This window comes from Buteo buteo, chromosome 21 (genome assembly GCF_964188355.1).
Source record: "Buteo buteo chromosome 21, bButBut1.hap1.1, whole genome shotgun sequence".
Lineage (NCBI taxonomy): Eukaryota > Metazoa > Chordata > Aves > Accipitriformes > Accipitridae > Buteo > Buteo buteo.
The window spans coordinates 12,767,579-12,783,169 of record NC_134191.1 but is presented as its reverse complement, the minus strand read 5'-3'; the positions used below and the strand labels follow the sequence as shown (position 1 = coordinate 12,783,169).

Sequence of the window (15,591 nt, the reverse complement as noted above, 5' to 3'; positions counted from 1 at the left end):
TCCAGACAGAAATGTGTCATGAATTAATCATACAAGCAAACTCTTGTACCTCAACTGGAATGGAATACTGTGTTTTCTTAAAAGGATGCCACAATCCCTATGGGACATCCAAGCTATTAACATGTCTACTCACAAATGATGTTCAGAGTTCTAAGGGGATATGGAAAATGCCAAAGAAACTCCCCTCAAGAGATGCAAGGCCAGAAATGAAAATATTTGCAAAACAATAAACCTACAGGGAACCCAACCTTTTTCCCAGCTGTCAAGCAAAGAAACAAAAAACAATACAGCTTTGTGCAAGCAAATGGCCCTATGCTGAGAGAATAGCACCCAACAGCTGTTCTTTTGCCTAAAGAACTCAGTGCTATCTGGATGCCAATTAAGACATGGGGAGGATGGATAATTGACTGGAGGTCCCAAAACATGATTCCATCTTTTTAAATTTATCATACTGTATACAAAATAGGTTTCTAGTAGTGCAATACAATACACAAGATTTCCTTCACAGTTAACACAACACAATGCAAGACTATTGTCATCAAGCAGAAGTATAATGCCAGAGACATACAATAGAAAGAAACACTTTGACCATTATCTAGTCATTTCTTTCAGAGAGGCCTAGTAAAAACTCTTGTTCTTCACCTCTTTCACCCTTCCTCTCTCTCCTGTGAGAACATCCATATCTGTTCACAGCTGGGATCTCTGGGGCACAGAGACATTAAGCCTCTTGCACAGCCTTGTATAAGGAGGTCACTGGCAGGACCAGAGCAGATCTTGCAGAAGGTAATGACATATTGATTACCTTTTTTCAGATGTCTAGTCCTGGAGCAAAGTACCTCTGGCATTTATGTTCTCAAGCCAGTGATCTGTTAGGTATCCTCTGGAGAGCTAACCTGAAAGGAGATACCATTTTTACTAAGCATATTTATTAGAGAGCCATAGACAAGAAAGCTAAGTATAAGAATAGAGCTTATAAAAACCAGTAACTGAACAGACTGCTTTACTCTTGGTTCCTCTGTTCTATGCCAATTTAAAACAGTTTCACAAGGAATTTTAACCATTAATATCCCAGTAGTTAGTTTTTAAGCCTACTATGAGATCTTTGAGCTTAGCAGGCTCTGCAGAACAATTCCATCCAGTTCGCTGCCTTGGTCTTAGATTAATTGACCATGTGGGAGGAAGATGTGTGTGTCTGTACACGATCAGAGGCTCAGGTCTCTGAGAAACCACTCCACCTCTGTGTGGTCCACAGGGCACTGGGAAGAAGGAGAAAGAGTTCATAAAACTGGTTTCCACTAAAAAGATCAGACCATCCTGGATTGGGGGAACTGGCCAGAGGAGATTTGGTCTTTGTCCTGTGAATCCATCAGTAAGGGGAATGCTGGGCACCTGGACAAAACAGAATAGGCCATTTGCTTATGGTTCCATTGACCAGGGGAATGTGGACATTGGGGTGGAAAGGCCTGGGCTATTTTGTCATGGCTTGATTGGTCAGGGGAATGTAGGCACCTGCATTGCACAGCCTGGGCAATCTGCCCATAGCTCTATCAAACAAGGAAATATGGGCACCTCTGATCTCACCAAACAGGGCTGTTTGCAGCTTTGTAAATAGCTGACAGTGTAAGAGAAGGGAATGAAAAGAAAAAAGAACAGAGCTAGCTAACCAGAAAGTGCTCCGGACAGGTGGGAAATGTACCACTGCCCTTGCTGTGGTACTGCCAGGTGTAGCTCTGTGCGAAGCCTGGCAGCTGATTCTGTTAGTTTAAGGGGGTTTATCTCCTCATGTGCCATCAACATGCAACGAATTATCTTCCAGGCACGTACCACAAGCCCTTTTCTGGCTCCTGCAAGCAAAAAGGAGCAAAAGCATTTTACATGCTGCAAGTATTTAAATTGGTCGGTTCACTAGAAAGAAAGAAAAAGGAAAACACAGAGAGAGAGGGAAAGAGGGAATCCCTATGGAAACAAAGCTTTCACTCCACTAATGGAGTTAGTCAGACAGACACTGTCACCACTTGTAAAGCATGGATAAAGAACCCTGAGGGCAAGTCCCTCTGCTATGATGGAAAAACTCAACCAGAGGAGAAAATAGCTGTCAAATTGGAGCTAGCATATCCATAGAGGACATTTAAGCCTGGGAACGAATGCAACCAGCTTTTTAGTTCACTGGCATGGACTGTGGTGCAGCCCTCCATTGTCAAGCTCTCCCCTAAAGCGACAGAAACAAACACACCCTGAGAGATACAGAAGGGTAGAGTGGTGCATGAGCTAAAATACAACATGTCTTTTCAGTCACCGTTAAACATCAAATTAGAACTGTGATACCAACACCAAACTGTTGCTGCTCTGGAGAACTATCAAACAGCATAAAAGTTGTGACAAAAGAGTAACAACCCACAGACAGCCAGTAAGCACATTTGGTCCTGCGAGCTCACTGCAGTGTAGCTACTTCTCTTCTCCTAATGAATAAACCAGTTGGCTTTGTTTGAAGACAGGGTTTTCTCAATGCTTACTCACCCTAAGCCAAGCTGTGTTTTCCAGCACATAGTTCAAGTGACCAAGCCGAAAGTCTGATCACAGTTTCCTCTTCCCTTTAGTGCCTTAGTTTACCTGACTCCAGAACTCATGCTAAAGCCATGTTCCTAAAATGCTTTGAGAAATTTGCATGGCATTAATACTGCATTTATGCCAATGAACCTTGGATTTCTCTGAGTGACACTGTTGTCACGTGGCTCAGAAACACAATGAAGAAACCAGAGCTTGACAAGTTACCACATATTGGCTGAACTGCAATTGACTGGGCTCAGTAACCCCAAGGAAAGATGTTTAAGCTAAGGCATTTCCTATCTCACATCAGAGAGGGGATGAAAGCAGGTATACAGTCACTTGCTGTGGCTTGGCCAGCTGGTGGTAACTCAGCTGTGATGTTCTGGGATCAGTCACAGCCCCACAACTGCTTATGCAGAGTCTTCTAAATAGGAACTATTACTTTTCCCTGAACATCACCTTGGGATGTTTGCTGTGTATGCGGAGTCCTGTATCTATTCTTGGATGTATATCTTCTGTCTTTCAGGTGATTTATCGTGCCTTAAGTCCGGCTAACAAGATCGAAGACCCCTATAGTCCTGAGGCTCAAGATCTCCTGAAACTCACCAACCTCCGCCTCCTTTTGTTAAAAAGACAGGAATGTCCATGCCATGGTTCAGAATTGGTGGAGAAACCTCAGAGATTTGCCCACTATGCTATTTATGACCTGATCATCCGGGGAAGCTGCTTTTGCAATGGGCATGCAGAGGAATGCGAGCTTGCCAACAGGACGGGAGTCATGGAGAACATGGTCAGTTCTAGACATTCACTAACTTACTAGACTTGTTACCTGCTTGTGCCTTCTCAGCCTAACTGTACAATTTGGGTATGATCCTGTCCAAGCCTCCCTAAGCCTATCTAAAACAGGGCAGCGCTGTCGATCCACATTAGTGAAACATAAACCACTCTGGGAAAAGATTTCTTATAACCCTTGGTGCAGCTCCATGTATATTAATTGCATTGCTAGAGATGGGTCCTTCTAAAAACTCTGAACCTCAAAATACCTATAAATTGTGAAGGGGTTCTGTAATTAGAACAGAGATCCAACCCCAAATATAGTTAATGAAATCTCCTACCTATAAGCCTGCACAGAACCGAACTAATCTCTTTGATGCAAAGACTGCCCTGACCAGAATTTCAGCATCAGATCTCAAATCTCTGATTTTCTGAGTTTGTGAGACATGAGCAGTTCTGTCGTACTTAGGGCTTCAGCCTTTACTTTTAAGTTTACAGCCTTCTGTGGTTTTGTTACTTTCACTACATAGACAGCAGTGTTCAGGATGTGAAAATAATCTCCACCCCTCCTCCCCCTCCTTTACCCATTCAGCTTAAAATAAGGTAGAATATATTTTTTTTTAAAGCCAAATGTTGTAGGAAGATTATTTTATAGTACTATGACGAGCCCCTCCCTGTTCAGTCTTTTATCTGAGTTAGACCCTGGATGTGCAGAAGATACAAGTTGTGTTTGTAGCATACTCAGAAGCTGCAATTCAGGGGGAATGACTGCTGTCTCCTTTTTGATTTAGCTGCTAGTATTACATAGAAAAACTGTAATAACAGTCACAGGGAAATCATGCTAACCAAAAATCCAGGTACATCTAAATACATACGTCACAGACAGAATTCAAGCCACTTTAAATTATTCAATGGCTCCACTGGTCCCAGAAGGCTGTCTGTCTCTGTAATTGGTTTCGAAACCCAAAATAACCCTTAGAACTTTAGTCCCTGGTGCACTCTGACATAATAGACTCAAGAAATACATCCTTGGCTAATTTCTGTCCCTTTAGATATATGGTACACTTGACATTTTGGTTTATTTTCTTCTGGAATGTGTATTCATTGTCTTCCTTTCAACTTTTCTAGGTTCAGATGTAGATATTGTAAGATAGTTAGGACTGTATGAGTTTCACAATATTTGCAAAATCATTTCTGAATCAGTTCCATCTGTGGTATAAATCTAAGATTCAGCTACAGTATTCTAGCACTGGGTGATACTATCAGATTCAGTTACCTATAAATATAGACTCACTTAATACACAACTGAGTGGAGAAAAGCTGTTTAAAGATTGCATTCTCCCTATTGCAAACTGTTAAATATACATATAGTGAAACCAAATAGATGAATAACATGCTAAATGAATACAGCTGGTAGAAGAATAAACACTCTGCTCATCAGAAAAGGAAAACACAATATTGTTATATTACTGGCATAACCATTGTAAACTATGACTGGATTTTTTTTCCACTAGTCACACAGGAATAGAATCTTTTTGTCCCATCAATGACTTCAGGGGGCAGAAGGTGAAATAGTTTTGATGAAATGCACTTCATGAGTGACACATGACCCAGGAGACAAGAGGGTGGATGCATCACATCATTAGCACAGGCACAGATATTAGCAAGTCTTTGCCTAAGCAGGGATTCAAATGCAGCAGTGAGAAAAGTGAGAAAAGCCTTTCAGAGCTTTAACTACCTCTAGAATCCTAGATGAGGGCTGGAAAAGACCGTAAGTGAGCTGGTCTGAGTCCTCCAATAAAGGTATGATCACTAGTGAATGCTTGTTGAACTAGTTTTTGAAAATCTCTGAAGAAGGAGATTCAATAGCAACCCTCAGTAGGTGTTCCCATTTTGACGTTTTGAAAGCTCTTCTTTAGTGCTTGCCTAAATAATCACTGCTGCAAATTAAGGTGATTCCTTACTGCCTCCTCTCCCACAATGATTGTGGAGAGCAGTTCATCCTCATTCTGCAGATATGATTGGAAGGTTTCCATATCCTTCCTTAGTTTGGGGGTTTTTTGTACTAACCAGAGAAGTGTGAATCCTTAGGTGGTCAAAATTTAAAACTCTACTCCCACGTCATACAAGTCTGGACTAAAGATGATCATGCTATTTTGCTCCTCTTTTCTGTGCTTTAGTCATTACACCCTAGCTCTTTCTCAAATACACAATGAAAATCCACTCCTGGAAGAGCCAGGTTCCTGGATCCTTTTACATTTTATCTAATGATGATATTGGAGTGGTGAAGGGAGAGTTCACATAGCTACAGATCTCAGGATTTCATTTACATAGCTAGCATGAGGGAGTTTATATAAGTGTATAACTTTGCATCTTACAATATGGTAATCTCCTTGCGTACATGCAGAAGGAAAAGGCCTTTGTTGTTGAGTGGTGAACACCAATGATACATTTCATATCAGCCAAACTACATTGCAACAAAAATATTTGTCATCTTGCAATTTCTTGGCAGAGACAGGGAAGGTGCTCTACTTTCAGTCACATGGTGATTAAAACAGGATGGGGAAAAGAGTTGTTAGAAACAAACATTGCATGTCCAGAAATAATCTGAATCACTCCACTGGCCGCATCTAATATTTAATGAACACATGGGTAGAGCAAGTCTCAAGACACAGAGTTTTTAATGTGGCTAGAGTGGGTGATATCACCGCATGAAGGCAGAGCAGCTTCATGTTTCCTGGGCTGCTGTCAAGTAGTTAAATAAAATGCTGGAAAAATACAGAGCTCCACAGACAGGCTTAAGTAATAGGAGTTTCAGTCTCTTAAGAGCTCAGATTCCTCCTACAATGTATTTATTTTCTGTGGTTAACAAAAACAAAAGCAAGTCCATGTAGAAAACAACTGTAATTGTTTGCCATGGGATAGGCCCAAAACCTGAGATCATTCTGCACTTAGGTCTTGGAAGAGTCATAATTATGCTAACTTGTAAGTCTGCTCTTCTTACTCTTGAAAGAAAACTGCTCCATTTGTAATACTTCTAACACTGCTAGACTGATACTATATGGAGGCTAAATAATGGAGAAAACTAAAGCAAATTTCTTGATGCTTTTGAACCAACGCTTTTCAACACCATTTTGGAGGAACTAGAAGATCTATGACTACTAGATGGTCTGTCAATGATCAATTTATCTGTGGATCTGTCAGTTCAGTCATGACAACCCATTCAGCTTCTGGCTTCTCCACTGAGGCTGCCAATAGGAAACACAGCTCTATGGGAAGTAACGTTACAGATGCCACAGTGTCGTAGAAATGAATGGATACAAGAACGCTGCAAATTTTAAGAGCAACCTCCAAGTGGTACATCATTCCTCATAGCTTGAAATCCTAGATAGTTTCATGCATATTCTCTCCGGTCATAAGTCATTTGTGAAAATACTGAGTACAGCAAAGTTGAAAATAGACTTCCATAGGATCCAATGGAAATGTCCTTTGACTTCTTCTTTTGGCAGCAAACCAGTAATAATTACTCTTTCAATGTGCCTTTTTTTTTTGAACAACCCATGCACCCACCCCAACACAATTTATATAGATCACACTTCCCTTATTAACTACTGAGAATATCATGTCAGACAGGAGGAAAACTTTGAGAAATGAAGATGGGAGCTGTAAACAATAGGCAAGAAACTTCTGGACAAACATATCTTGAATTTGGGGTTTGTTGCTATTGACAATGATGTTTTCTTGTTTTCTATTTCCTTTCCTCAGACCAAAAAAAAGAGACACAGAGATGTCATACCCAACTTAAATAGCTTCTTGTGATAGCTAAGGACAAAATTCCCCTTTCTGAATTTCACGGCCTCTATTATTCTAACTCTTACAAGTAGCTCCTTTGTCAGTGAGGGAAATCATTGAGATTGCATTTTGCTGCAGAAACTACAGACAAACAGTTTCTTTTAAATGGAGGGCATTTATATGACGTTATAAGGGAAACAACTGCCAGGTCTTGGCCACCTGAATACACCTAGTCTTCTTCTACCATTGGATGCAATGGAATGTAAACCTGTATTGCTGTTGCAGGATGTACAAAGTTATGTGTTGCTCTACAGTAAATTATTTCTTTATTAAGCTCCAACAAAGTTAATAATAGCTGTCAGGTTTGGGATCTGCTTTGACAACACATTTTAGCTGAGTCCAGGGGTGCTTCCAGAACAAAGTTTACAAAGTAGAAAGCACACATGGACAGAACACAGAGCCTAGACCAAAGTCCTTTCTGTTTGCCAAACATTTCACAGTTTTCTTTCTAGTCCATGAGAAGTAAGTATGGACAGAGGAAATTAAAATGTTTTTGTATAAAGCATTAGGGTTTTTTTACTTGTTAATTATTGGTACCTACACTGCCAGGAAATTCTTACAAGTTGCCTTGGATGTTTCTTTTGCTTCTTTATCCTGTTTACAGAGACAAACTAGACTCCCTGTAGGTCTGATCCTCCACAATGAAGCAAATGGAAAGTTTTCCACTTACTTCAAAGGGAGCAGGATCTGGTCCTAAGTAAGATTCCTTGTTTGGCATAATGGAGGTTACATAAGGTAAAACTTGTTTTTCTACAGCAATTTTCTAGGTGACTTGGCTGTCTTATCCCTTGCAAATATTACCTCCTCTTCAAATATCTTGTGCAGTTCTACTGATAATCCCCAGCTAAATTTTCACATTATCTGATCCAAGCTGTGCCAGTCTGTATGATGTCCAGCACTCAAGAGAAGCAGGAGGTGCTCTCTGTTGTATTTGGCAGCTCAGAGTAGGTTTTGTTTAAGACAAAGTTACTCTGTGTACATCAACTATGTGAGCAGAGTCAGGAATGTTAAAAAAAAAATTACAAGAGCTTCTAGATTATGTCAGAATAAATTCCAGAAATAGATCCCTGTGCTGAATTTTTTCCAAAAATTAAAATTGAGTATGGACTTCAAGCTCTGCCCATAATGATCTGAAAACATAGAAGAAGATCCTATAAATTACAGAGCAAAAAGTATTACATGAACTACATGAAAAGAAAATGGTGCTGCTGTCACCTTTGCTACCCACAGTGGACCAAAGCATTCCACAGGAATCCTTATGGGAACATGCAGGTGGATGAGAAAGTTTCAGATATTTGTGTTCAGAGATGACAAAGGAGGTGACAGGGGAGCATCATGGAAAGGTTCTCTTTAATTTTAGTGGATAGTTTTAGTGAGTTCCTAGTTTCCTAGGGCAAGATGTGCTTCAAAACTGTGACTCTAAATGACAGTTAAGTTTTCAAACAATTACTTAGATAAAAATTGGAAAAGGATATTCAGACTTGTCTTGTAGGTCACATCCAGAAGATCCTATTTTATCATATTTTCACAAAAGTCACCAGAAATCTTAACTGAAGAATACCTAAATAAATCTAAAAAAGAGCTTTCTTATATATCCCATGCTTCTCTTTCAGTTTCACTATGACTGTGAGGCAGGCTGGCACATTAAAGTAATGCCTCCATTACTGCCAGGAGTTTGTTCTTGGCCAACCCCAAAATCAACACCCCTGTCCTTCTGAGTTGTTAAAAAATTGAATGCAAGGCAAAATATGGTACATATTCCCCCTTTATTTTAGATATGTTCTATCCTTCAAATTCAAGCACACCTCTGGGGTGGTGTCTGGGGTGTTCCCTTTCAAAAAATCTATTCATTCTGATTAGGTTTCTTATAGTTTTGACTCAGATGCTACATCAGGTATCTCCTAGAATTGCACAAAACCTGTAGTAGTAGTCCTGATGAAAAGATCTTAAAGGTTTCAGAGTCCTGTTCAGTACAGATTTGGACTCTGTCTTCTGGGTTCCTCTCCACAGCTTTTGTGAACATTTCTGGGTTTGCTGGCTCTTTGACACTAGACAGGCTTTAACAAGATTGTCCTCCCCTCCCAACAGAATCAGCACTACTTTGCATTACAGCCATTTCAGCTGGAGTAGCAGGGACACATGTAAGCAGTAGTTTACCTAGTTCTGAACTGACATTCAGGTAAGGTTCAGGTAATGTTAGGTCTAAAATGGTTCCAGGGCCCATTCCTAGATGGTTTAGTGTTCTGCCCACCCCCTGCCTTTCCACTTAGAACTGCCCACTGTAGTGCAGGCAAGAGCAGGAGAACTTTTGTGCTGCTGTGCAGACTCATCCACCTGCAGTGGCCAACACGCTCCCTTTTACAGGGGACATACCCTGCCTTCTTTCGAGCTCTGAAATTAAATTAGTCTGTGAGGGCTATTTCATCTTACGAAAGATGGCTAATTTGGCTACTTTGGTGTACCCTGACAATATACCATGGCATACTGCATCTTTAATTTGCTTGTTGCGCATAGGGTGTGTGGGCTGTGCTTCTACCCTCTTATGGTCATAACCAGTGTGTTTAACTTGATATCCATGCAGGTTCTCCATGAGCTCTACTGAGAACCTGTGGTTTGCAGCCAGAGTATCTGGCATCCACACCATCAGCATGATGTTTTGAGTATCTATGGTTTAGAGAATAACCACAATTTTGATGGTGTGACCCATATAGTGGCTCAGTCAGCAGGAATTCTGCAATTATAAAGTCAACAAGTTTTTCCTACATTTGATTATTGTTGTGGAAATGTCTTTTACTACTACTGAAGTCCAAATCAGAAAAACATGCCTATTCAGGAATCCTGTTTAAACACATGCCTAAATGCTTTCCTGAATCAAGGCTCAGTGTAGATCCACCCATGCAGACACTCATCTTACTTGTAGGAAACCGTCTCTTGTTTTGTGGGATGGGGTAGCAAACAATTTCCTATCTGACATTATTAGCCTTTAAACACAGCTTTTCTTAAAAGCAACAGTTACGGGTGAGCTATTTAAACATACTTTAATTTTATTGATTAATTGCTGTCATTAATAGTGTTTTTTGTTGTTTTAATCACTTAAGTGATGTTCTCTGCTACTTTCATCTCTGTGAAAGAACCATAATAACCCTGCTAGTAGAAACATTTGATTAGAAACACTTGTAAATATATTTTAGGGCTGGTAAAATAAGCTGGTAAAATAATTATAGTTCTTTTAAGGATTGCTTTTCAAATTAAAGCTACAAAAGTCTGTGTGTGTCTGTCTAAAAGAAAGAAATAATTGCTTCATCTCACAGCTATCAGCCACAACTTGCTACCAATACCTCTCTGATGTTACATAGTACAGCATATTCTGAGGTTCTTTTGTTTAAGCTCCATGCAATATGTACTGTTCTAAGTTGAATTTGACACAGCCACCAACACTAGGAAGTTGCTGTGATGTGACAATCATAGCAGCTGCTGTGTTTCACCTCATACATTAAGTCCTTGTGTTTTTAAGCTCCCTTGAGACTGAATAGACTGCCAGGTTGTTTCTGACCTCAGCTCACCTACGTGTTACTAGAACAAAAGTTTTCAGTCTTTTACCAAGGGTTTTCAAGGCCTTTCAGCCAGTTCACTCATCCCCAGTAAATCTCCCAGTAACTTAAGCAAATCTTTCTAGAGTTGTACCTTGTGGGTGTATGGAGTTTGCATTTTAACTATTTGGCAGCAGGTGCACACAAAATATGGAGAAATTTTGCACAGGATTATAAACAAATTCTATATTACTCAGTGCAAAAGTTTTAAAATCCTACATATACTTCCTTGCTTTGGTTCACTCACTGTGCTGGAATTCCTGGTGATTAGCTTTGCACCCTTTAGGCATTTAGAATCCTTTCCTTGCTGTGCACAATTTTTCTGCTAAATCATGGACTTTCTCACCATTTTTCTCCATTCCTAGATTCCATATAAATTTGGTTAGTCCTGCGCCTTTTTCAGCCCTGCCCTTCCCCCACTCTCCAAACTGCAGCCATCTGCAGAGAAGTTGCAGAAAACTATTTTTCTCTTGGCTTCGTCTATTCCATTAGTCAACATAATTTCACTTGAATGGGAGCTATGCATGCTGCCAACTTCACTCCATACAAAGGTAAAAATTCAGAGAAGAGCTCACAGGCCCACTTTGGGAGCGGATTTTCAATCACACATCCCTAGAGCCACTGTGGATTAACCAGTGGAAACCCACCTAAGTCAAGACAGTTGCTGGAGTTAGCCAGACTTATTACAAAGTAAATGACAGAATTATTCTGCCTGTTGAATGAACAGGTCATGTCCAAACTTCTCCGAACTGTCCACAGTGTGCTAACCCATTATGCCTGACCTGTAAATCCACAAATTGTCATCCAGATATCAGAATCTAGATCTTCTCCCATTTCTTCCTCCCCTGAAACCTAATTCTAGGTCTTTCTACAGCAAAGGCTGGCAGTCAGGCCAGATTGTTCAGTGGCATCAGAAACAAAGCCTTGAACAAGACCAAACTCACTAGTGCCATTCACTTTCAGGAGATTTGAACGGTGGTATTTACTCGTTACGCTGTGATTCAGGCATTCACCTATTAAAATACTGAGCCTTCCTCCTGCTTCCTCTGTTCTTAAGACACTCACCAAGAGCTGGTGACCTGCTGTAACTCAGGGGCTGCATTTCAGCATGACAGCTGCTACTTGTATGCAGTTTGTTACAGATTGATAATGGAGTTGTTGGCACTGTATTTAAAAATAAGAGGACAGCTTAGCCCAAAAATGAATAAAAATCAAGCTAGCGTTCAGAAAACAATAAGGAAGCAAAGCGAAATGTGGGCTAAGGCACATCCAGGCATGTGTGTAAAGACTGGTGGAGGTGAATTCAGGCAGAGGATGGAGATGTGTCTTGAACCTATCACAGGTTCAGTTATATTCCCTCATGTGAAGCATGAATTTTGTGCCTCTTCCAGTCTATTTAACCTGTTCTTTTGTTACTGTTCATAAAGGTCCTAGTGATGCCAGTCTGAATATTCAACTAAACACTATCACTGATTTTTCTTCACCATTACCTATTCAGTGAATTTGGAACTAGCGGCAGCTCATTCACTCACTGCTGTGGAGACCAAAAACTGTATGGGCTCAGGTGGCCCTGCCACAAGTGTCCCAGTTCTACTTATCCTTGCCAAGTTCCCTCAGACTTAATTTACCAAAGTGATCAAGTATGAGCCAGAAATTCAGTTCCCTCAGAAAACACCCATATGTGTACTAGTTTTTAGACACATACACTTATTAGACCTTTTCCCAGAAATGAGCAAGTGACATAGGAAAATAATGGCTTTTCTCACTCCTGATTAGAGCAAGAATTTGAACTGTCAATCTAACTACAGCAGGCACTGTAACCTGGGACTTACTCCCAAGCCACCCATTCTTTTAGGTCCTTGCTAATTTGAAAAAGTTGAAGGAAATTTTTTATTTGGACTCTTAAAAGTCCTATGTGCTCTCGTCAGGACCTGATATTGAAGGATTTATTATAAATCTGCATGGATACATCTCTTCATTTGGAGAGACAAGAGAGCCCATCTGAACTGTAAGAGAAACAAAGCAGAATAGCAGTCACTGTTTTGTACTTAACCACTCAAAATGACCCAGAAAGAGTCGTTTTACTAAAAGCAGGTAAGGGACTAGCCTCTGATGTCATTGTAAACTGCTGTATCCAAAATTTCTCTGGCGACATTACAAAGTGAATACAGAGCCCAAAGACAAACATTTTCTCTGAATCAGCAACAGTTGCTCTGTTCTGGAAGGCTTCCAAATTTAACCTTCATTCAGTAGGAAAAAAGCCCCAAAATAGATGGAGAATAGCCCAGGAGAAAGAGCAACAACCAAAACATTTACTGAAAGGACAAAAGATAAAAGAAACTAAATGTGCAGAGAGAAAGCAAGACCTTCAGGTATTATACAAAGCTGAACAAAGTTTAAAAAATCAAAAAATGGTGGGACAAACAGATGGAAAATTTCCACTTGCTTTCTCAGCTGTGGATCAGAATTCAGGTGAAGCAACTTGTGCAGTCAAAGGTGAATAAGTATCATGTAATTTCTTGGAACCGTTGTATGAAAGCAGGATATAGTTCTACTTTGCTACAAATCAGCCAGAAGTTACTGAGCTCCATGGAAGAACTACTGGATGAAATTCATGGCTTAGTATAGCAGGTCAAGCTAAATGATTGGAACTGATCATCCTGGCATTAAAATCCATGAAGCTATAACCTCCTCTGTGTCCTGATTCAAAGCTGCTCAGGTGGTAGATGTACAAATCAAAGCCTTTGGCAGCAATACCAGGCTTGTAACAGCATGACTGTACTGTGAGGCAGATGAGGAAATTAATCCAGATTAAAAATACTAGTGCCAAGGAAAAAAAAAAAGGGTTTAACTTTTTTTTTAACATGGTTTAGTTTCACAGCCCAATCTACACATGGCTCAGGGCATGATGCAGAAGGTGATAACATAGAAAGAAGTAGTAAGGAAAGCAGAAATGTCTCAAATCAAGATTGCCCTCAAAGACTTTACATCATGAAACCACAGCCTGAAAACATAGCTGCTATACCAAAACACAAAAGCAGAGTTTGCTTTCAAGTGGCTATTAAAACCAATATGATGGTGATTGAGAGTATAGCATAACATTTTTGTTCTTTCCCTGGACTAATAATATCCTCTAACTGCAAGTATGTCGGCCTATAAACTTCTACCCTTTGCAAAGGCTGATTAGAAAACTGGAAGATTGTTGCAGCCAGAATATCAGTATTTAAAGCAACAGTTTTCATCTTTCAAAGCTCACAGCATGCATTAGTGACATGAGTAACTCTGGTTGAACGCACTCAGAAAGCAGGACTGCAAGAATACGAACTATTACAGGTTGTGCACATAGTACTTCAGACTGGTTTTATGAAATAGGGAGGTTTATATGATGACACAGTTGCCTGCCTGCCAGTGCATCTATTTCTCTGATCCACTCCCCACAATAACTTTGAAAGGTACCATCCACTTTCAAAGAAACTTGTCAGAGCAACTGAACTCTCAATACAATGATGCTCCAACGAATGGGAAAGATCCTTGGAGACAACTAGAGTTATCACAGTAATGAGGAGAAGCAGATGAAGGGAGGTGTCATAAAAGTAAATCCCATAATATTTCTGAAGTGCTCAACTATTGCAGCAATGAGCACTGTGGAAAAGCCCATAGAGGCCTAGATACTTTTGTATCTAAGGATCAGTATATGATGAGTGATGCAGCATCACATATTGAACATTGGGGATAAAATTAAATACGAGAGATGTGAGACAGGAATCTCCTGGATCTCAACCTTTCTCCTGCTGTACCAATACATTTATATGTATTCATATAAATCTGTGTCATAAACTAATTGGGCTTTAGCTGAAAACTGGCTAGATTTCCTAACTGATGGCATGAATCTCATGTAAGCCTCTGTTTCTCACACCTTGCTTTCAAGCTCCCTCCACCTGGATTGCCACCTCCAAATCTAGAAAGCTAAAGCATTTTTTTTTCTCAGATGCCACCTAGTACTCAGTTATCCTAAAGCTTCCAAGGTCCTGAAGGCACTAAAAGGACTTTAACAGCCCCAGCTGGGACTCCTACCCACACTCTCTGTCCGTTGGCCTGGGGGCTCCATATAAGCTCAGGACTATCAGTCTCTGGTTGAGCTGTGCTGTAGATGTGCCTGTCTGTATCCTTGCCTCCTGATGGACCTTGGGCCTATGCTGTAGGTAGCCTCCCTCCTGGTGCAGCCCCTCACATGTGTTGTAGCTTGTCTCTCATTCTGCTTCCTGCATGGACTTTGAACCCATCTTGTGAGCTCGTTTCTGGGCCCGTCTCTTGCTGCTCCTGCATTGCCCCTGGTCCATCCCCTTGCTGTGTCTGGGGCTGTCAATGGACTGTGGTACTAGCTCCCTGCTCCACCCACTGTGTTCAGGATGGTGCCCCCTCAGTAAGGGCATAGCCTGTGACATAGTAACCCTCAGCTTATAGCTCTTCAACCCTTAAAGAGCAACCGGTCCTTGCTGCTCCCTGACAATCATCTCCTTAATCACCATTATCTTGTCATAACTCTGACTCTGCTTTCTAGGGCATAGAAAAACATCAGACGAGTCCCCTTGAATTTGTACTTCTCTGTCTGTTTTCTCTACCTTGGCATGATCATCTTTGTGTTGCAGTGAGATCCAGTGCATCCTGAGGTCTTGCATTCGGTAGAGAGCATAACCTTCTAGTTTTTTTGGACCCACTTTTGTGAGAGAGGTGTGGACTTACTTCAGCAGTGAATAACAAGTCAGGGACATGCTTGCTCTCTTCATGTTGGTGTTGAGTGTGACACTCACATTCTCCCTTCCCTAAG

At 40.7% G+C, this 15,591-nt stretch overlaps 2 protein-coding genes across 3 annotated transcripts in view; one reads left to right on the top strand and one right to left on the bottom strand.

Moving 5' to 3' along the window:
- UROC1 (urocanate hydratase 1) overlaps positions 1–15,591 on the bottom strand; it is a 117,534-nt gene that overhangs the window by 64,488 nt on the left and 37,455 nt on the right. For both annotated transcript variants that reach the window (XM_075052652.1, XM_075052653.1), the window contains exon 2: positions 803–893. The gene's annotated coding sequence lies outside the window, so the exon portion shown is untranslated. The remainder of the gene's footprint in view (positions 1–802; positions 894–15,591) is intronic.
- Positions 1–15,591, top strand: part of LOC142042582 (netrin-4-like) — a 56,355-nt gene that overhangs the window by 18,264 nt on the left and 22,500 nt on the right. Inside the window, exon 3 of the mRNA XM_075052654.1 lies at positions 3,074–3,337. Coding sequence (XP_074908755.1) covers positions 3,074–3,337 — 264 coding nt within the window. The remainder of the gene's footprint in view (positions 1–3,073; positions 3,338–15,591) is intronic.